Source organism: Lytechinus pictus, unplaced genomic scaffold, assembly GCF_037042905.1.
Source record: "Lytechinus pictus isolate F3 Inbred unplaced genomic scaffold, Lp3.0 scaffold_19, whole genome shotgun sequence".
Classification (NCBI taxonomy): domain Eukaryota; kingdom Metazoa; phylum Echinodermata; class Echinoidea; order Temnopleuroida; family Toxopneustidae; genus Lytechinus; species Lytechinus pictus.
Genome location: NW_026974140.1, coordinates 19,438,301 through 19,462,302, shown reverse-complemented (window position 1 = coordinate 19,462,302; position 24,002 = coordinate 19,438,301). Strand labels below are relative to the sequence as shown.

General features: G+C 34.5%; 2 protein-coding genes across 6 annotated transcripts; both read left to right on the top strand.

Moving 5' to 3' along the window:
• Nucleotides 1–9,920: 9,920 nt before the first annotated feature.
• Nucleotides 9,921–23,410, top strand: LOC129260736 (high mobility group protein 1 homolog). Of its 5 annotated transcripts, none has more exons than XM_054898689.2 (5): nucleotides 9,921–10,172; nucleotides 14,316–14,502; nucleotides 18,444–18,601; nucleotides 19,851–20,025; nucleotides 21,085–23,410. In XM_054898689.2, the coding sequence occupies exons 2-5, from the start codon at nucleotides 14,347–14,349 to the stop codon at nucleotides 21,205–21,207; spliced, it is 612 nt and encodes a 203-aa protein (XP_054754664.1). In that variant the 5' UTR covers nucleotides 9,921–10,172; nucleotides 14,316–14,346; the 3' UTR covers nucleotides 21,208–23,410. The 5 variants fall into 5 exon arrangements, with proteins under 5 accessions (XP_054754664.1, XP_063970352.1, XP_063970354.1 ...); XM_064114282.1 differs by lacking the exon at nucleotides 9,921–10,172 and adding an exon at nucleotides 10,198–10,668; XM_064114284.1 differs by lacking the exon at nucleotides 9,921–10,172 and adding an exon at nucleotides 10,623–11,183.
• On the top strand, nucleotides 18,895–19,842 carry LOC135157748 (mucin-3B-like; the record flags this gene model as incomplete). The annotated part of the gene is made up of 1 exon (XM_064114553.1): nucleotides 18,895–19,842. A coding segment is annotated over one exon (921 nt), but the record flags the coding sequence as incomplete, so codon positions are not given.
• Nucleotides 23,411–24,002: the final 592 nt, after the last annotated feature.

Below are 24,002 nucleotides of genomic sequence, written 5' to 3'. Positions count from 1 at the left end.
AACAATATAAATACATATTAATTAATCAATTAAAATAATAGATTGATAGATAAATAAACAAAATTTCACACACAAAAATAATTAAAGGAGAATGAAACCCTTGAAACCAGCTAAATCCATATCAAAGAGAAAAATCAAAGAAACATATTGTTGAAAGTTTGAGGAAGATTGAATGAATAATAAGAAAGTTATGAGCATTTGAATATTGAGATCACTAATGCCATGCAGATCTTCCTATTGGCAATGCGACCAAGATCTGTGATGTCACACACGTACAACTCCCTCATTACTTTAGTACTTATTTCACTTATATTCTCACTTTTATAGAGTCTATCACAAGGTGAGGTGTTCTCTTTATATGAGAGGACAAGTTCAGAGGTTTCACAACATTATATCATTGATGAATCGTTTGTCATATGATTAGAATGAGCAAAAAGAGATGTTTTGAGGTATATTTTCAGTGTCCAAAAGGGGAGAGTTGTTCATCTGTGACATCATAGATCTTGGTCGCATTGCCAATGGGAGGATCTCCATAGCATTAGTGATCTCGACATTCAAATGCTCATAACTCTTCTATTGCTAGTCCTATTTTACTCAAACTTTTGTTGATCTTATTTTTTTATTTTTCTGCTTTCACAAAAGCTAACTTGCTCCAAGAGTTTCATTCTCCTTTAAAAACAAATGATACCTCTGACTCTCTACATCACAAAGAAAAAAAAAAACGAAAACAAATAAATTGAATGATTAATGAATAAATATAAATACATTTATTAATCAATATAAATTAATCAATTAAAATAGATTGAAATAAATGAACTTCCGCACATAAAAATGATTAAAAACGAATGATACCTCTGACTCTCTATATCACAAAAGAAAAAAAAACACTGAAAACAATAAATTAAATGATTAATGAATACATTAATTAATCAATACAAATAGATTGATAAATAAATGAATAAGTTAATAACTGTATTAATACATAAATCAATCGACAAATAAATTTCCGAAGAAGTAAATTATCATTCTCTCTCCTTGTTTTTTTTTAAAATAAATTGGAGCCCCTCCCCACCCCCTACAGCACCGCCCATGATATTCTTTCCTTGTTTATTTGGAAAATAAATTGGAGCCCCTCCCCCGCCCCCTAAGCGCCGCCCATGATATTCTTTCCTTGTTTATTTGGAAAATAAATTGGAGCCCCTCCCCGCCCCCTACAGCGCCGCCCATGATATTCTTTCCTTGTTTATTTGGAAAATAAATTGAAGGCCCCCCCCTCCCCCCTACAGCGCCGCCCATGATCATTTTATTTTCCATTATATAACAGCGTAAGGGGCCTCGATAGCGAGTATACTATAGCCATCATCCGAGCCCCACACACGTGCGAATGCTGGGACAAGCGCATTGGACGGGGCCAGTTTCGCGACTATCTTAGGATGCAATCTTAATATATACTCGTGATATAGGCCCCGCTACTGTCTTGGAGTGTCTGAAGTGCCGTAGTGCGGGGCCTATATAACGATTATAGTACTATACTCGTGAAACAGGCCTCGCAAACGGACATTCTAAGCCATTCAACACAGCAGCGGGGCCTATATCACGAGTATACCTATATTATCAGTAGAGGCGCACTGCCAATATTGGAGACTGTCTCCAATGTGGGAGATTATCTCCGATATCAGAGACTTTTGTAAAGAATTTGGGTATCCAATTTCAGAGACAGTCTCCAGTTTCGGAGTCCAATTTCCTTTGTTTACATTTGCTGCAAAAGGATTAACTTGGCGGCAAATAAAAATGTGATAAGCAGATTCCTCATGAAAAATTACCCCTTTTCACCGTCTACTTTAAAAATTCACCGTCTACTTTTGTTTTGATAAGGATTTTTGTTGTCAATCACACACAAAACAAAATGGGCTTCTGACCTCAGTGAGACAAAATTTTGGTTGGAAAAATCATGCTTTTGTTGGTGTTGTTTCTTTTGTCCTTTTGCAAAGCAAGTCTCCAATGTGGGAGATTGTCTCCCCTATTGGAGAGAGTCTCCCATATTCATTGGCCGTGCGCCTCTAGACTAGATTATAGTGAGCTGAAGTTAGCAACCTAGAAATATATTGAGGTATGATCGATTACAATTTTTTTCTCGAGCGGGGCCTATATCACGAGTATGCCATAAATGTATCAATTAGATGTCATGCCAATTAGATTAGGACCGAGTAGGAGCCACCCAAAAGCGACGTTCGCACAATGAGCAATAGCCAGCGATTTAGCTCCTGTGCAATACGAGTTGCCATATCACGGGATCGTGATTTAATCATTTGACGTGTGTGCACAAGAATTGCACGCGGCCGGTGTGGGCACCGGCATATTTGTGTGATACTGCCAGTCGATAAGTACCGGTACCGGTACCGTACATTTCTAACCATATAGGCATAAGGCATAACTAGTTAAATCGAATGACTACTTGAAAATGACAATGTAAAATAAAATAACAATAAAATACACCGGTTCGTATTAATCTATGAAATATAACATTGAAAATGAATTCTTACTTGGACTTTTCCTTTCAGACTTACCGAAATGATCTATAAATTCGATTTCGAAAAAAGTGACACCTCTTGAGCTGGGTCTCCCTGTCGCTGGTCTGGGTCGGTTGCAAACAGCGCGCGGGCGCGGCACGACTACTCGACTCCTCATCGATATGAGCGCTCGAGCTGCTCTAGCTCTGCCTGAAGTTCCCGCGGCAGGTCAACCTGGCGTCGTTACGCGAACGTTAGGAGGTTCACGTTTGCAGCATTATTATTGTCAATTTCTGTCAAGTCGCTATGATTTTATTATGAAAAATAAATCATGTGCGTGCTAACACATATGACATCAGTACGTTAGTATTGACAATAAAATTGAATAATGAACATTTATTCATTTTAAAAGTTGTTCCAATTTTATCATTGGTAACATATCATACTTATGGAGATATTTATATTTTGTTTTAATAGTACAATACTCGTTGAATAATTTCTAGAAAAAGGATGCTGCCGTCGATGGTACCGGTGGTGATGATGGAAATGCAAAAAGGATGCAAGGGGCGGATCAAGATTTGGCCAATAAATGGAGGGGGGCACAAAATTGTCATCCACATCTTCCAATCCCAGATCAACCGCGATTTTTTTGGATATTTCTGTATTCAGACCTGAATAGTGAATATTCAAAGCATTTTATGTAATGTAAAAACGGAAAAGGTATCTGTCTAAACAAAGCAATCGGAGCGCAGAAGGGGATCGACCTCTTTGGCAATGTTTACAGTGACTCATGAGGAATAGCTCACCGACAAAATAATGCGAGCGCTAAGCGCGAACTGAATATTTTTTATATTCCGACCTGAAAAAAAAATTCTAAGCATTTTGTTACCATGAGGTATAGTGAAACCTAATGATTGACGCAGGCTGAATATTTCAGATATTCCGAACTGAAAACTTAAAGGTCAAGTCCACCCAAGAAAAATGTTGATTTTAATAAATAGAGAAAAATCATACAAGCATAATATTTAAAAAAATTTCGAAATCGGATGTAAAATAAGAAAGTTATGACATTTTAAAGTTTCGCTTATTTTTCACAAAACAGTTATATGCACAACTGAGTGGCATGCATGCAAATTAGCGAGTCGATGATGTCCATCACTCACTATTTCTTTTGTTTTTTTATTGTTTGAATCATACAATATTTCAATTTTTACAAATTTGACATCACGGACCAAATTAGCTGAACCATAAAATGTTATAACAATGGTCACATGTTCAGGGAGGAATAAAACTTTGTTTCACAGGACAAGGAGGAGAAAATTAGAATATTTCATATTTCATATAATAAAATACAAAAGAAATAGTGAGTGAGTGATGTCATCAGTCTTCTCATTTGCATACCGACCAGGATGTGCATAACTGTTTTGTGAAATTAAGCGAAACTTTAAAATATCATAACTTTCTTATTTTACATCCGATTTTGATGAAATTTTAAGTGTTATGCTTGTTGGATTTTTCTCTTTTTATTCAAATCAACTTGATATTGGGGTGGACTTGTCCAATTAATAGTCTTTACTAATGATATTTTATTTTTTAAATGAGCGCGAAGCGCGAGCCAAAATTTGGGGTGATTTCGACCAAAAATTTGAAAATTCTACATACTTTTTGTAATCATGAAAATGACTGGTATCTTCTTAATTCCATCCCAACAAAAAGTTAATAAAAAGAGAAAAATCCAACAAGCATAGCACTAAAGAATTTCATCAAAAACTGATATAAAATAAGAATGTTATGACATTTTAATTTTCGCTTAATTTCACAAAACATTTATATGCACATCCTGGTTAGTATACAAATGAGGGAACTGATGACATCACTCACTCACTATTTCTTTTGTATTTCCTTATTATGAAATATGAAATATTATAATTTTCTCCTCATTTTCATGTGAAAAAAATTATTCCTCCCTTTTCATATGGAACTGTCACCGTTTTAACATTTCCTGGTTCAGTCAAGTTGGTCAGTCAAATTAGATTATGAAATGCTCTCTCTATAAGGGATGCTGCTGTTCTCAATTCCTTACCTTTCCTCCTTATTCTAAAACAATCCCTCTTTGCCACGGATGAGAAGTAAGATAGATTTGAATTTCATTTTTGTTTTGGCTTCTTAGATTAAAAATTATTTCGTTAGTATATTCCATTCTGTTAGATATGCTTATATTAATCCACTGTGTTTATCTCCATTTTGCCAGATTGGTCAGAATAGTTGTACAATATCATTTTTTTTCACCGGTTTGTATTTATTAATGACCAGTAGACCACCTTTCTAATTATTACTTTCAATCATTCTCATGTTATAATGTCAAACATCAATCAGCTTATGCAATTCATTATTCTTTTACAGAAATTTCGCTAAACATTGAGCAAGATTATTTTTATTTGATATTTGTACGCAGTGCTACATGTGAGGGGTGATATGCTTCCCAAGAAACAGCTATTTATTATGCTTTTATCACCCCTGACCAGCATGTAGCACTGTTCCATTCTGTATTGTTTGTGTTTATATGATTTCATTCATGGCTGTATCATGATTTGGTCAAATAAGTAAATAAATAATAATGATGATAATAATAATAATAATATAATAATGATAATAATAACATAGAAAAATCTGTAAAAACGGAAATATTGTATACATAATTCAAACAATAAAAAACAAAAGAAATAGTGCACATTTGCATATAGTCTTTGGTATATGACTCGGCGGCGGGGATCGAACCCAGCACGACCTCCCGTTCATGAGGCGAATGCTCTATACCACTGAGCCAGCATGCCCGATAGACGAGTTGGCAAATGGACGAATTGGGATTAGACAAATTGGAAATAAACCGTGGTGGTGGTGAGTGATGAAAAGCATGAAAGGCCTGGGGCCGATTGCACGAATGGGTCTTTGCAAGAACCGTCTTTCGTGTCGCCCATTTATTATGATGCGCCATGTGAAACGCATTTAAATAAATTACCTCAAAAATATTTTATTCATCCGTTAAAGTAAACAAAATCTAATTGCTTATGAAATGATGTGATATATCATGAAATTGTATACAAATTGGTTTAAATGCTAGCTAACAAATTTTATTTGTTTATCATATACATTTCAGAAATATCCCGCATACAGCGCATCATAAAAGATGGGCGACACGAAAGGCGGTCCTTGGAAAGACCCTTTCGTGCAATCGGCCCCCGCATAATTATAATCATCAGGAACAGGCCTGTATAGTGAAGAGAAGAAAAAGAAGGGGGAAAGAGGGTTTAGAAAGCAGAAAGAAAAGTAAGCATGATGTTTATCGCGAAACTGACCAATTGATCTATGACGCCACCTCTAGGTCATCTTGCCCCTCGCCATGTGCGTATAGCCAGGGCTGGTTGGGATGGTCGACCCCCATCTCCCAAAAATGAAAAGAAAAGAAAGAGGAAGTGCATGAAGAAAGGGAAATCGTATAGGGAGATATAAAGAGATTAAAGGTAACTTTGAGGATTGAGGATAAAGATCTCAGTCACCATCAAATAATGCAAGCGCGAAGCGCGAGCAGAAACTATTGGCTTACAATTAAAGTGCTTATATACATTGACCCGAAAGGAACGGTTTATAGTAGAGCGGATAAGCCGAACAATTGTGCAAATTATGACTAAAGCATGAAACTTTCACAAGTATTAGTATATGCCGTAAGATTTATTTTAAAGATGGGAGGTAAATTTTTTAAATGCCATTTTCGGCCGTTGCCATGGCAACGGATTAATTTCTCCAAAATAACATACATTCCCATGTAAATGGTAAATAAACATGATTTAGATGACCAAAATGATAATTTTAAGGCTCCCAATTGCATACATATTAAATTAAGAAATATTCAAGATCACCAAGATAGTTCCAATTGGTCCGTTGCCATGGCAACGGCTTGTTTTTCCCCAGAAAAATAAAAATTAGGATTAAAAAACCGTTGTAGAATATGATTTATCTTTAATTTCCCCTAATTCTACAATGTTAAACAAAGATATTTTGGTTGCTAAATGTGTAAATAACATCTCAAGCCATTGCCATGGCAACTAAATAACATCTAATTTACAAAAATAACATGGTTGACAAGACAATGGACAGGTGGAAAATACAATTAGAATTGACTTAATCTGTATGCTTAACTTTTGATCCCCTCATTTGAACAAAAAATACAGAAAGTGTTCTGCAGGAGTTCTTTATAGATATGAAAAATTATGTTGCCTTGGTAACGCTTGAATTAAATTTAAAAAGAAACAATTTTTCAAAGGGCCCGTTGCCATGGCAACAGCTTATTTCCCTCTAGAAAGGTAAGAATATTGATAAAAATGTAAAATACATGTATGATCATCATTCCAATTTTCCTAATTTTAAGGTACTTATCGAAATATGTTTGTGACTAAATTTATAAATATAACATCTTAAGCCATTGCCATGGCAACCAGATAATATCTAATTAAAAAAAAACATGGATGACAAGGTTATTGACAGGTGAAAAATACAATGAAAATTAACTTAATGTACATGCGTAAGGCTTGACCTACTCAATTAATTAAGGGAAAATAATACAGTGAGTGTTCTGCATGAACTGATTAGAATGATAAACATTGATGTTGCCTTGGTAATACTTGAATTCAAAGATATATATCAATGTTCCAAATGGCCTGTTGCCATAGCAACGGATCATTTACCCAAGAAAAGTACCAGTTTTGATTTAAAAAAGGACTGTATAATCTGATTTTTCTTTCATTTCCCCTAGTTTTAGGGTAATAAATAATAATAATAATAATTAAAGATTTGTATAGCGCACATATCTGTCGATGACACTCAAGGCGCACAATTAACTACTTATATAAAACAGAAATCAATAAATACATAAAAATGAACAAACTGAGAAGAAAAAATACACAATCAGTTAAGTTGGTAGTCAAAAAAAAAATGGCCTTATCACACAACAGTTAAGGAAATGCTTCCCTCATGAGGTAAGTCTTCAATTTGCTGTGGAATAGCTCTCTTGACTGGCACGACTTAATGTCCGATGGGATTGAATTCCACAAACGGGGACCAGCAACGGAAAAAGATCTGTCACCCCAGGACCTTTTCACTCTAACTTGTTGGAGCTGGTGAACATTCCCTGAACGAAGACCGGGTCTACACGATCTCTTCAACTCCAGAAGATCTGATAGGTACACTGGTGTCTGGTTGGTTTTCAGTTTAAAGACCAAGGAAAGAACTTTATATGCAAGTCTTTGCCTAACAGGCAGCCAATGTAATTCCTTGAGAACTGGGGTGATATGATCCGACAACTTTGAACGCTTTACAAGTCGTGCGGCAGAATTCTGGACCTTCTGTAGTCGTAAGAATGGATATGTTTGCTGTTAACATGCAAATAACATCTAAAGCCATTGTCATGGCAACCAAATAACATCTAATTAGAAAAAAAAATTACATGGTTGACATGATAATGGACAGGTGGAAAATGCAATTTATAACAATTAACTCAAGGTTTGACCCAGTCATTTAATTTTTAACAAAGATTACAGTGATTCGCATTGGTTCATTAGAATGATGGAATTTGAGGTTGCCTTGGTAATGCTTGGGTTTAATGATAAATATCAGTGCTGCATATGGCCCGTTGCCATGGCAACGACTCCTTTTTTTCCCCAAGAAAAGTACAAAATCTGATCGAAAAACAGTTTAGAATCTGCATTTTGTCATATAAAATTTTATTGGTTACTATTAAAGAAATGATTCACTCCCGAAATTCTGTGAATGGGCCAAAACTGAAATCCCTGCTAAAACCACCTTAATGGAATGTCTGAATGTTAGTTTTATGGTCCATTTCTCTCCAAATTTCAAAAATTTATCAAAGATGGTATTTTCTGGGGAATAAAATGATCCGTTGCCATGGCAACAGAACACACATTTGCAAACATTGATATCATTAAATTCAAGCATTACCAAGGCAACATAAGTTTTTATCATGCTAATGAACTCATGCGGAACACTTACTGTAATTTTTGTTCAAAACTTAATGACTGGTCAAACCTTATGTAGATTAAGTATATCTTTACTTTACATTCCACCTGTCCATTATCATTTCAACTGTGTTATTTTTTGTTAAATTGTATCTTAATTGGTTGCCATGGCAATGGCAGAAGATGTTATTTATATATTAACAGCAAGCATATATATGCTTAGCACCCTAACTTTAGGGGAAATATAAAAATGAGATTTTAAAATGTTTTTGTTTATCAAAGCTGATACCTTTCTGGGGAAAAACAAGCCGTTGCCATGACAACGGACCAATTGGAGCTATCTTGGTGATCTTGAATATCTGTAGATTTCATATGTATTCAGTTGGGAGCCTGAAAATTATCATTTTGGTCATCTATATCATGTTTATTTCCCATTTACATGGGAATGTATGTAATTTTGGAGAAATTAATCCGTTGCCATGGCAACGGCCGAAAATGGCATTATGACATTGTAAGAATTATGTGAGTATTTTGCGAACTTTTTGCAGTCATGGAATTAATTCTTAGTCTTACTTACAGTTAAATTAATGTGGTGGCGCGATGCACGCATTATTATTTTTTTTTACATACAGTGACATATAAAAGGAATATATTAGGACTAATTCTAGGATTCATCAAAAGGATACTTATTTCACGAATTTCACGAACATTAATGCGACAGCGAAGCGCGAGCCGAAATTCGCATATTAATTAATTCTGTCCTGAAAAAGAACAAAATAGAAGACTTCAAAATGAAAGTCTTCGAAAATACTTTTATGTAGATCTTCGATCAACAACCTTATCGTTTTCGGGAAGTAATCCCCCTATTGTTTGCTGATATCTTATTCCCAATTTTTTTTTTGGTATTTAAATGTTGTAATAATGCATTATGATTGGTCAAACATTGGCTCATTCTACTCAATGACCAATTAAATGTTGTTGTTGTTTTTCTTTCATAGAAAAAAGGGAAAAGAAAAAAAATAATATATACTAAAGAAAATTGTTACCCTACTTTTCATACAGTGCATGTGTGGCAAAAATAGTCAATCATGACTTATTGCCAAATAAAAAAAAAATGTTTGGCGGGACATGGCCTATTCCCCCACCTCATTTTTTTTTGGGGGGGGGGACAAATTGCCCCCCCCCCCCTCCCTCCAGACCTGTAATATTCCCATCAAACCCTACGTACTTCTCGACCATATATGCGATTCATATATGTATATTTTTTGTCTTATTCCTCTGTGCTTTCTCTTGAATTTCACAATTTTGAAGATTTTTCACTTTCTGACCCCACAAATGCCCATTCGGTAACCTGGCACAGCATTCACTGTGAACATGTATTATTCCCGCTATGCAATCACATGATACGTACCGTAGCAGACAGCATAAATTACCTGCTATCCCCTGCTGCTTTATAATGCATTATGATTGGTCAAACATTGGCTCATTCTACTCAATGACCAATCAGCATACATCTATCTTCGCCACTATCCTTGCCATTTGGCGTGGGTATATTGTTGCGCGTCTTCATATAGCCGAACTACATACAAACTCTACGTAGCTGCATTCCTTGGGCTTGGCGTGATTCCGTAAGGTAAGTTGTTTTATTTTCTTATTTCATAGAGTATTATTGAAAAAATCTTAAGTTGCGTCAATTTTTTGATTTCAGTATCTTTTATTGTTTTCAATAGGTTTAAGATTTTTTGGAGTAAATTTCAATGGTTTTCTCAATGTTTGTCATGAATCTGTCTTTTCCCATTGGTTAGCGTGTATACTTTGAGGTTATGAAGTTCGAGCCTGGCCTGAACGTCGTATTTTCCAATGTATCGAGATGCTAAATCCGTAATTTTTTCACATTTTTAATTGTCGATTTTCAGTGGAACTTTTGGTGCTACTTAGCAGCATATGTGCGGACTAAAATCAATACATGTTTTTGAAAGACATTATATGTAAAATTTGTTTGAGGTGTTTTTGTGGACCCCATTTGATCACGTCGCTTGTCAAAGTGATGTATGCGTTCGTGACTACGTAGTACGTATGCCTCATAGCTTCGTTGATTTCTGCACTAAAAACTCCCTGTATAGTCGAATGTAAGTGGGTATTTCGTGTAGAAATGCATGTACATTTGAAAATTGAATGTCAAACTTTAACTTCCATTGTTTGATTTTGAAATCTCATCTTTCATTTCAATTATTTAGCGAAATTTAGGGGCACTTTCATTCATGAAATCGTGAGTGACGTTTTCGATGTTGTTTTTTGAGGCTTTGTTTGACCCCGCTGCTGCTGCCATCTTGTTCCATACATCCCATTCGTTTCCCTACAAATGCCCTGTATATGCTACCAATATACCTCGCAGTTTTAAATACAAACCCATTGAAACGTGTACTAAAGTGTCCGCTGCACTGTACGGATCATTTCAATACCACATTTATCAAAATTCCTCGAGCCCATCTAAAAGCTAACGGATGGAATTCCGTGGTATATCATCTGAACTTGGGCAGATATGGTGGACGCGACATTTCCACCATTATTTCACCGCTCTTGCCTCGGGTTGATCTTGGTTGAACAGCACACGCATATTGCGCATAGACGAGAAGCCGTGTAGGTAATTCATTGTATGCATGTACCGTATGTGTGTTGTTGTGCCTTGCCACATATTGCCTGTCACGAAGCTACATTGTAAATCACACCGTGGCTTCAACTCACAATCTATGGCAAAATTTCTGTCAACATTACATGCTTATTGACGAATGATAACATCCTATTGCAATCATTTAGATATTTCCAGACTCGTATTCTTGATTTTTTGTGCGGATTTTAGGGACTTTTTTATGGTGGTGTCATACATCTCATTTGCATAAATGGGGTTCGCCCGCTGTTCAGCATATACAGTGCGTGCTCTGTCGGCACAAAGGAGGGATTCTAGGTCGAGCTTTGACGTCGGAAATTCGGAAAGTTGAGGCGGGTAGTTGAGCGTGATGTGAAGCGGCGGTTGCGGTGGATGGATAGGGAAACAATACGTGGGACCAAGTGATTGCATTTATGCTGCTTGGTCGATTGATCAGCTCTGTGCCTTGCATGCCCAGGGACCTACCACATGGCCTGGTTATCAGTAAATCTTTTTTTTTGTTCTTAGTCTTTTCACTCTCAGATTGCTTAATTAAACCAATGTGACTGTTTAACTAATTGAAATGTTAATAATAATATGTTTAAAAAATTAAAGAGACTTTTGAATTTGAGAATAAGAGTTTTGGGTCTTGTTTATTTAAATGAAACTTTAAGTTTAACTTAGTTTGAACTTGTTTATAATTCATATTAATGTAACTTATTATCATGATTATTAGGACCTAGACATAATTATTGTACTTGATTTTTTTTTTTTTTTTTTTAACTTTAATTGATTTGATTGAAATGTTTTCCATTTAATGTTTGGGATTTTAAGTTATTATTTTTGTTCATTTATATTTTTTACTTCTAATCTAAATGATAGATAGGGTTTAATGTGTAGAATATTTTTCAATATGGTCGCATGTCATAAAAAAGGTCCAATTTCGCAAACTAAAAATAGTCAGAAATATTTTTTTATAATAGCTAGGTATTACATTCTGTAAATAATGAAAAAGTTTTAAAGTCTCAAATATCTTTATTTTTCCTTAAAATGACTAATTAACAGCTAATTATTATATAAGACATTAATGTAAGTATAAATTTTGAATTGTGTTTTTCTCATATTGGTATCAAAAGTTAACATTTGATCACCCTAGTATTTTGCCATTTAATCTTTTAACATCAATAATTTGATCTGAAACAAAAATTTTAATAATTATCTGTTATTGTATAAATATCAATTATACTAATTAATTAAAAATACGTAATTCACATTTTTCCCCCCAAAATGCCATTGTTTATATGCTTGGCAAAATGACTACATCATGGGTAGAAAATGTTTGTTGCAATGATACACAACTTTTATACAAAAATTAAGTTTACAAATTAGATAACCAAATTTCTCCAGTTTACTAATTGATTAGGTTGCAGATCAGGGCCCTGTCTTACAAAGCTGCGATTGATGCGATCAATCACAAAGTTGGACGGCCAGCAACGTCAACATCTAATATGCATGTTTGTTCAAAATATTTTCTAGCTATGGTGTATATTCTTGCATTCATTGTTTTCTTGAAAATTCCCTGTGCTTTCTGTTTTACAAAGGACATTGGGCAAATTTCCTGTAGAACAAAATTATGACTCTGATTTCCATAGAGTTACGATTGATTGGATCAATCGTAGCTCTTTGTAAGACGGGCCCCAGAGCTGACATACACATGTACATATATATGTACATCATTCCTATGTTTTCGAAATAGTCGAATTTGTATAACATTCAGTTCCCTGCTTTTCAACTGCCTAGAAATATGAGGCTGACAGTCATATTACATATTATATTAAGTTGTTAATTAAGTTTTATTAACATTCTATCATTTACCGCATCCACCAGCTCCACTACCCCTGTTACTTCAAACTTAATGTGCTATAGTTTTTGTTCCTATTATTGTATTGATCTAATTCATAGTACCGTAATATATTTAGCCTATAGTTCTTGCTTCAAAATGAGATCTTACTCAATAAATTTGGTCAAGATGCTGTGTTGCAGCAACAATTTATCAATGGCGCCGTGTCCGCCACCCTTTTTGCATACCCAACTTATGAAATGCGACCATACGTGTTAGCGGATTTTAAGGGTACTGCATCAAAATTTCTTGAGCCAAACCACAAAGTATAGTTGATAAAAAATCGCCCTATTAAGCCCTGTTCTATTTCTATGAAGCTTAGATTATGGGTATCAAGTTTAGTGTAAGTGATGGAATCCATTATTTTTAATAATAAAAATCCATATCTTTCAAAATACATCTATACATATGTAGGCCTCCCTGTATTAATGCTTTTTCATGAAAAACTGATAAAATTCCAGACCATAAATTTTTATAATTTGAAGGCAAGTCCATTTTCTATGACACTGTTGGCACATTTCTTTGTTATTGCATGAATAGGGAATTAATAGGGGTACTACCAACTTCAATTTCCAAGGAAAGTGTGAGGAGCAATGGAGCCATTCGTTATGGCCCCAATAGATTTTAAACTATTTTGATCTCACAAAGTCGACACTGCTGCTAAAATTTAATATAGTGAAACAGGTAATGCAGGCCAGACTCCCAGGAGCAATCCTCAAGTTTTTAACAATTAATTTCTTATCTATTTCATTAACTATTCAGGGTCGGATCCAGGATTTTTTAAGGGGGGGGGGCACATTTTCCCGAGAAAAATTTGACAAGCCCCCCCCCCCCCAAAAAAAAAAAGGTCCTTGCTTTCAAAAGGGGGGGACACACTTTTGTTTGAACGACATATTTACATTTATAATGCCTCTCAAAGGGGGGGTCAAGGGCCAGATGTGCCTCTCCCTCCCCCTGGATCCGCCAGTGTTACTATTTTTGACAAATTTATTTCATTGTCATTGTATATATATCTTTACTATAAATACTTGTGACTCTGCCCTAGTCAAATTTCTTGGGACCATAGAAATCTGTTCTTACGAGATACATTGTACATGTATTGCATAAATTTATTCTGGTCTGAAATGCTTTGTTACTTGATTATTTGACTTGCGGAAGGTTAAATTATGCAAAGTGTACTGTATTTTATTTCATCACTATTATTTTTCTCAACATTTCCTTATGACCAGATTTCCGTAAGTTAAGAGCATAGAGACAATCATGGGTAAGAAGGATCGAGACAGTAAGAAACCTCGTGGACGCATGTCTGCCTATGCTTACTTCGTTCAAGATTCAAGAGCAGAACATGGCAAGAATCATCCCAACAGTCCTGTCAAGTTTGCAGAATTCTCAAAGGACTGCTCGGCAAGATGGAAGGTAATTCAGAGCTTGGGCCTTGTTTCTAAAAATTTCTTATCTATGACTAGTTAGAAGTCACTGTTGTACCTGTAATATACTGTAATCTTGCAATTTGATTGGTCCAGAGAAAAGGAGCCATATTTTTTAGTTCAGAGCAATGCAAGAGGAAAGGGTGACCTCCCAATAATTTTTGAAGTAATGAAAAGAGGGGAGAAAGAAAAGGGTGTAAAAAAATAGTGTGTATAAACTCCATACTACCGAGCTATTCTATTGAAAAAGGGTCTTCAATTCCCCTCCCCAACCCTCCCTTCAGAATACCCTGGTGCTGCCCTGGTTTTTAGTATCTGTTGATATTAAGTGTTTTTTAAGTAGGTCCTACTCTAAGGAGGAGCGGAAAGTATATCTAATCAGATCTCAGTTTTTTATGCAACCAAAATAAAACTTGTTTTAGAGGGAAAAGAAAAGTCAGACAAGTTGATAGGTGAAAGTTTGAACAATATCGTACAAACGGTAAGAAAGTTATGAATTTTTAAAAGCTGTAAATATTGGTAATCATTATACCCAATTACCCATGGACACTTAAAATTGGCCGCATAGGTGATGTCATAGTGATGTAAAGCAAGGACTACTCTTCCATGTACTCCAATACATGAAATGGCTAAAATGTCCTTTTTTTTTTCATAAGTTTTACTTCAAGTTATATTTTTCTTTCATGAGGATATAAAACAATATACTTCCTGGGTTATGTTTAGTTACTGCCCAAGGGGAATGGATACTTACGAGAAAACCACAAATCCCTGATAATTAAAGGGATGCTCCGGGCTGAAGATATTTATATTTCAATAGAGTAAGGCTGCGTTTATGCGACCTCAAGCCAGAATCATGATTTGAATCATGATTTGAATCATGATTCAAAACACAAACATGAATCACAATATCACAGAATCAGCGTTTAGACGACCTTCATTCCAATGCCGTTTCTCCTCAGATTCGGGCCAATCCAGTGCGCATCAATAGTGCGCAGTTTGACAGAGGAAGTTTTTCGCACGTGTTTCGGCTCTCGAAAAATCTTTTGCTTCCAGAATTCAGTCTATACCTCATTTTGTTTACTTCTATCATATATGGTCCATATGCTTCTATTCATCTTGTTAGTTTATCCAAAATGGTGTTCGGAAGTGAATTTCAGCGTAAATCCAATTTAGTATTGATACTGTATACTCAACAACTGAGATCATTGTCTGTCCAGTTAATTCATTTACTATAGAACTTGAAGTTGAAGACATGACCAATAAATGAAAAGTAGTGGACGATGCGATGACCAACACAGTGCTTGAACATGACAAGAAATGCATGCGTAGTACATATTCATGTACATACAGCGCATTGAGCTAGGCAAGAGTCAAACCGAAAGTAGCCCGACACAACAGTGAGGTCATATAGAATCATGATTCAAATCACGATATCGTTTATTCGAACATTTGCGTACGTGATTCTGCAGAAACGTCTTTCCAAACGCCCCTTTTTTCGTGTTTCATGTTTGTGATTCTAATCATGATTATATTCAATTTCGACTAAACGCAATCGTGATTCTGCAGAATCATGATTTGAATCATGATTCAGATCATGATTCTAGGGTAAAAAAGTGGCGGATAAACGCACCCTAAAATTCACAGAAAATGTAGAAAATTTGATCAAAAGTGGATAACAAATAATGAAGTTATTGAATTTTAAAGATTTGCATTATTCCGGTGAAACAATTCTATGCATGTCTTCATGAATATTCATTAGGTGGGCTGATGTCATATCCCCATTTGTTCTTTTGTATTTTATTATATGAAATTAGGTTTATTCAAAAATTTTCAACCAAGAACTAAAACAATTGGATTGACAATTGAATAAGTGCATGAGGTATTTCTTGCTGCAATTTATTTTATCATAATGGAGACACATCATTTACAGATGAAAAAATGAAACATTTACGATTTCATGTAATAACATAAGTAAAAGGAAAGTGGAGATGTGACATTATCAGCTATTTCACCAGAATAATGCAAATCTTTAAAATTCAATAACTTATTTGTTATCCGATTTTGATAAAATTTTCAGTATTCTGCTTTGTGAATTTTACTTTATTTATTTAGGGCCATGCGTTTTGAGTTGGCCCCCTTTTCGTTACAACTCTGATTTTCCTCCAAAATCGCACTGTTTCATACAATTGCATTTTTTTCTTATGTTTGACATCCTACCCTGTATACCCATAAAGTGTATATATTCTGAAAGGAAATTGTCTGAGGAATTTAAAAATGCAATCAGAAAAGGCATGGGTAACGTCATAAAAAGTTAAAGGTCAAAATATGTGTAAAACTGTAAAAAATATATACTTCCCAATAAATCTTAGAATCAGAAAAAAATTTACACCCTATTGGAAAATGACATGCATATTTCAACTCTTTAGTGTGAGGCCTTTCCAATAATATACACATGTAACTTGTTAGGGATAACTTTTACCAAAATAATTTTACGCGATCATCTTTTAAGACAAAATTTCACATCACAATTTTTGGGGCAAATATGTAACAATGCTTGATTTACCCCCAAAATGTTATGTAGTCTTGTCTTTAGTTGCCTAATTAGACTTGCAAACACTAACCAGTATATTACATTATATTTACTGTGGTTATTATGAATAAAAAATGATTTCATTTGATTAAAATCATGGGGTTTGTCATCTTATGGCTCAAAGATCGGTGGACTAAAGGTTGACAACTGAGAGTCAGGTTTAACGTAAATTATAGGAAAAATATGAGTGCACAATGAAAACTTCTCATAACTGATTTAGCTTAAACTTAGTGTGGACAAAAACAACTACATGTTATAAATAAATCCATTTATCTTACACCTCGCAAAAATACTTCGATTATGTTATTTTATAGTGTTATACATGTATTTTAAAGATATCCTCTTGCAGGACATGGTCTCTTGGTACTGGGTTGAATGTCAATGCCAATACAAAACACATTCTATGGGTACAATTGCCTCTGTTTAGTGTTATCTTTGTACCAGTGTCATTCTCAAGTAGTTTTTTTGATAATTGGGAAAAATATTATCTGAACACTTTTGTGCCAGCCAAATATGTGTCATCTACTGATTCATAGATGCAGTGTGATGTAACATTAAGAAAAAAGAGTAAAAAATAGCATCATGAGGGCTTTATTGCTCCAAACATGTTTTCAGCAATCAAAATTGCATAAAAGGTGTACTGGCTATCTGTTATGTTACCAGAATTATCTGAAGATTCAGACACATTACAGTCATCACTGTCAGTCTAAACAGTCAAAATTGGAACCATGTGGTCATAATTAACAATAGATTGATTTCTCTCTGAAGTCTTTAATTAGTTTGTGCTTTTCCTTTTGAAATTTTTGCAGCTTCTGAATTTATTTAAGGTGTAACCTACGACTCTACTTTATCTCTCCTCATTTTCTTTACATCAGACAGCCACAATTTCAATCGTGATAATTTCATGATTTACATCAATTAATTACACTAATTAGCTTAATTAGGTATCATTTAGATTTTAAACTTAAAAGTTCAAATTCGACCCACTTATATCTTCAGCCTGGAGTATCCCTTTAAAAACATGGCCAATGGGAAAGTTGTCTTTGCCCCTTGTCAATTTGCTTACCTTGTTGCCAATTTGAAATCTATTTAGTCTACAGGTAAGGATCTCAATTTTAAAGCAGCCGTAACTTTCTTATTGCTTGTCAAATTTCCTTCAAACTTTCACCAGTCTGTTTTATTTATTTTTCTCCTTTCTATACATCATTTTATGACCAAGGCTGGATTCCCCTTTAATGCCAAACTTTCAGTTAGTTTTTTTTTCTCTCTTCATATCATGCATAACCGTTGCATGTATTCTATCAGCTTGCAACTAATAAACTATATTTCTTGTTCAACAGAGCATGGGTGAGAATGGAAAGGGTGTTTTCCATGAGAAGTCAATGCGTGATAAGATTCGATATGATCGTGAGATGCAGTCCTATAAACCTGCTAAAGGTGAGAAGGGTAACAAGAGATCACGCAAAAGGAAGGACCCAGACGCGCCAAAGAGAAATCTGTAAGTGTAAAATAGTATTGTATCATAAAGTAGGGGAGATAACGGCTTTCATCAATAGGGAATACTGAAAGTTTGAAGATTCTCAAAAAGCTATGTTTTGATACTACAGAAGAACATTTTTGGAAGAAAAAAAATGAGAGAAAGAAACTGGAATCTTTAATATTTCATACCTTGTTACACTACATCACAAAAAATCAACATAAATTGCCAAAAAAAAATTATTTTTATTTTTAAAAGGTCATATTTTCAGTGCTTTTTACTGTCAGCTATTACAGATTCCTCATTGAGAGCTAATACAGATTGAGACAAGCTCCTATGAGAGCACAATACAGATTAAGACAAGCTCCCATGAGAGCTCAATACAGATTAAGACAAGCTCCCATGAGAGCTCAATACAGATTAAGACAAGCTCCCATGAGAGCTCAATACAGATTGAGACAAGCTCCCATGAGAGCTCAATATGGATTGAGACAAGCTCCCATGAGAGCTCAATACAGATTGAGACGAGCTCCTATGAGAGCTCAATACAGATTGAGACAAGGTCCTATGACAGCTCAATATGGATTGAGACAAGCTCCCATGAGAGCTCAATGCAGATTGAGACAAGCTCCCATAAGAGCTCAATAGAGATTGAGACAAGCTCCCATGAGAGCTCAATACAGATTGAGACAAGCTCCCATGAGAGCTCAATACAGATTGAGACGAGCTCCTATGAGAGCCCAATATGGATTGAGACGAGCTCCTATGAGAGCCCAATATGGATTGAGACGAGCTCCTATGAGAGCCCAATATGGATTGAGACAAGCTCCTATGAGAGCCCAATACAGATTGAGACAATTTCCTATGAGAGCCCAATACAGATTGAGACAAGCTCCTATGAGAGCCCAATACAGATTGAGACAAGCTCCCATGAGAACTCAATACAGATTGAGACAAGCTCCTATGAGAACTCAATACAGATTGAGACAATCTCCTATGAGAGCTCAATACAGATTGAGACAATCTCCCATGAGAGCTCAATACAGATTGAGACAATTTCCTATGAGAGCCCAATACAGATTGAGACAAGCTCCTATGAGAGCCCAATACAGATTGAGACAAGCTCCCATGAGAACTCAATACAGATTGAAACAAGCCCCCATGAGAGCTCAATACAGATTGGAACAAGCTCCTATGAGAGCTCAATACAGATTTATACAGGCTTCAGCCAATAATTGAAGGAATGGTTTTCAACATTTACCACTTACAGGTCAGCGTTCTTCATCTTCAGCGGAGAGCACAGAGCATCTATTAAGAGTGTTCATCCTAACTGGTCTGTAGGTGATATTGCTAAGGAACTTGCTGTTAGGTGGAGGAGTATGGGAGCTAACGATAAGGTCAAATATGAGAATGGTGCTGCCAAGGACAAAGAGAGATATATCAAGGTATAGCATATTATGTTTTGAATTTATATTAATTAGGAATTTATGTGTTGATAGTTAGGTTTGAATTTCTATTTCTTGTATAATTTTCAGTTTTTTAAAATGCATGTTGGTAAATGATACAATATCTATAAATACTTTTTTGTGAAAATAATGTCTGAAGAGGCTTGCGCAAAATAATTATAACCTTAGACCCTATAAAAAGCACTTAATAAGAGGAAATAAAAATGGCACTTGTAAAGTTGTTGGGTACACCAAAACTACTTTTTTCTTGGCTCAAACTTTTGTATTTTTTCCAGAGATTTTTTTTTTTTTTTGTATATTCGGTTCCATAAATTCTAGTGCATACACCCTATGTCATTTTTTGTGTGCATTTTTGGAATCATCAATTAATTTACTATCAGAAAATGTATAGTTTTATTTACAATGGGTGAAGTATGTCGAAAGTGACAGTGGTTCAAATTAAAAAGGATGCAATTTTCATGTCGCAAACACATGTCAGTAACTTGCCCAACTCTAAACAATGGCCAAAATCCTTTATCTTTAATTTTTGCTTATATTTTGGCTTTAAAACCAACTTATTATCAGGGTGAACTTCCTCTTTAATCAGATGGATAGGTGAATTGAATTATATTCATGTAATGTATTAACACGTGTGCACGACACTTGATGTCCATAATTAATACACATAGAAGTTACTTCCAGCTATCACAATATTTTCATATGTAATTGAATACGTGCTTTGTAAGTATGTTATACATTTTCATTGCTGTAAATTAACCTTCCAGCTTTTGCTGCAGGTTGACCTCTTTGAACCAGTAAATGAATGAGTTAATTTTACAAGTTTATACATGTTTGAATATATAGATTTTATTTATGTAAAAAAAATTGTTGGAAAGATTCTTAGTGGATGAAATATACAGATATCAGTATGTGAATTGAGAAAAGACAAGGATGATGTTTTTAATGGTGCCCTTAAAAGCTTGTGTCCTGTGCATTAATCATTGAATTTGAATATATACCTGACATTAATACATAGAATACTTATTTAATGTTTGATAGGCGATGGCCGAGTACAAGGCGAAGGCAAAGACAGTGAAGCGTCAACCCAGAGAATCTTCTAGCTCCAGCTCATCTGATTCCAGCTCTGATGATTCTAGTTCAGATGATAGTGATGAAGAGTAAACCATTTATTCTCAAACTAGTGAAACCACTCACTGTAATTGAGCGTTACTCATCAACAGGTGACTAGCATTGTTAATCCACCATCATTTCATTTGTGCATATGTTTTCCTAAATTGTCGCTTTAGACCTGTTTTCTTCCTTGTCAAGGAGTCCGATTTCTCTTTTAAATTGATCAGGAATGATGTTGTACTGAAGGGCGTGCATAGTTTTAGCCACTGTACACCAGATAGTTTGGAGGCTTAGTATGCTTAAATTGTAAATGCTTTCTTTAAATTAATCTTGCCATGAATAGTCATGTATCCATGGTATTTTTAACAATGAAGGCTGATTGTATTGTATATATGCCAAATTTTGTAAACGGCGAGGAAAAAACATAGCACAACAAATTAAACCCAGCTAATCTGTTTGAATTTTTATATTCCAAGGTTTTTTTTTCCTCTCTCATAATCTCATTAAAATTTTGTTTTAAACAAAACAGATTTAGTTGGAAATGGAAAATATTCAAAAAAATTCTAAGAAGATGAGATTGTTTGCCTTTTCTGTCACTTGAGCTGAAACTGAAATTTGGAAGTAAATCATATCATTGGCAACTCAGTTAATAGGCAATTTTTCTTCAGAGAGAAATATTGACCATGATTTTGATAAGAAATCTTGTTTTTGCTGGTTTTTATTTGGAATGACATTCACCATTGTGTTGTAATGAAGCAACTCTTAGCAGTATTAAGTATAACATATTGGGTGAGACACACTTTATTTGTAGACATTGTTTTTTTTTATCATTTGATGTAAGAAAAAGAAACCAAAGGCTTTTTCCCCTAATTCGCCAGTTTTGTGGTATATCACCCTGCTTTGATATTTACTGATATTCATGTAAACTTGTTATGTATTTAAACTGTGTGATTGTTTTTAATGCCTGTATGTATAAGCTTGTAATTTGGCAAGGATAAACAAAGTGAAAATAAAGGTCAAGATTCTACATGATTATTGTAACTTTTGAATACTTCTAGATTGAGAGTTCATGGAAAGTATGCGCTAATTTTTTTTTAATTTCATGAAATTAGGATAAAGAAATATTGTCTTTTAGAGAAATGAATGTCTCAATCAAGTGAATCTGTTATTATTATGACCAGTCATGTAGAATATTGACGTTATATGTGAGTGAGAAATAAGATGGGTCTGCAAATCAGATGTGGTCTTGTTTAGTACATTTTCTTTCTGATATCATTTGATTTGGCAGTATTTCTATGCAAATAGGGGATTTCCAAATCAAGTAAACTCATTCTGAATGCATTATTTTAAAGTCATCATTTTGATCTTAGTTAATGGGGGGATGGTTTTTAGACATGAAAATGGACGAGACAGCCCTAGTTTTTAAAGGTTTTCAGATAGAACTTTCATTTTGTATTCAGTTATTAATTAGAGACTTGATAAAGAATTATGATTATTTCTCAATTCTCACTCACTATATTGCAATTTGCTATTTTCAGCCTTTTAACTTATAAAACATTTCTTATTCATTATTATTTGAGATCTGTATGTCTTCTGTACGATAGCATGTAATATTTGTTTCAGATAAATGGTTTCAGAGCTTTATTTTTTCACAGGGGAAAGGACAGGAATGGAACAGGGATGTAATATGTATTGGGTTTTGTTTGTTTGCAGCATGAAAAATAATGTCAACTAAAAGCAGTTTCATAACATTTTACATCTGTTTTTAAAACGACAAGTGTGACTTTTTTTTTCATTTATCCAATCAATATCAATATGTATCACCAAATATACATGTATCCTGTTAATAAAAAATGAAGTAAATGGTGGTTTGTATAGTATAACTATGATACAAGTTGAGATAAAGAACATTATCTTAATTCACTACTGGTCTAACTTTGACTAAAATCTTCCTGTAAGAAACTTTTTGTGTTACCGTATGTGTACAGTTGTGTAAAGGAGGCCTGTTGGCACATTCTTTTAAATTTCTTTCTGCTCAAGTTGTTATTCTCTTTAGGCTTGTTTACATTTTAGGGCATGGGAGAAATACAATTTTTTCATTTTCATTTACTTTTTTTTTTGGGGGGGGGTGGGATTATTGATTTACGAGCTGTCCTGTGTAAATACTGATAAAGGCATTCAAATGTTAGCTGTTTGTTATTTGCATACAAAGTCTATAGTATGGTTTGAAAATAAAAACAATGTCATTTAATGATTTTTTTTTTGTATTTGACTTTTTTTTAGTTTTCTGTGATTAAATTATTTTTTAAATGCAAAATGTATCAATGCATCATTGGTTTAGAGCAAAAGAACCTTGCCTAATTGCAATATGGCTTGGTCATGATAGAATGGGTGTGTTTGCAAACTGTGAATTGGGCACTATGGTGACAACACATTATTTCAAAGGTTTGAATACTCCAAAGGTTGATTAGTCCAACAGTTTGTCAATTTAAAAGTTTATGAGGAAAGTGGAACAAGGTTCAATGTCATGAAATTTGAATAATCAGAAAACAATTATTCTGATGATTTTAGTTGTCCGTAAAGAAAGCAACAATTGTATAGATTATTAGTTATTTTAGTTTTCTAAACCTGTATTTCATTTTCTATCAACCTTGGAGTATTCGAACTCTCAGAATAGTGAATGTTGCCCCATATTATCAAAGATTGAATGACTTGTCTGAGAGTTTAGTCTGGTTTACAACGTCCATTCTCTTCATATCTTGCTACTTATGCCTCCTGTTTCCAATTTTTGTAATCTCTACTCACTTCTGTGTCATTCTCTTCTCCCCCCTTCTTTCTTCTGCCCT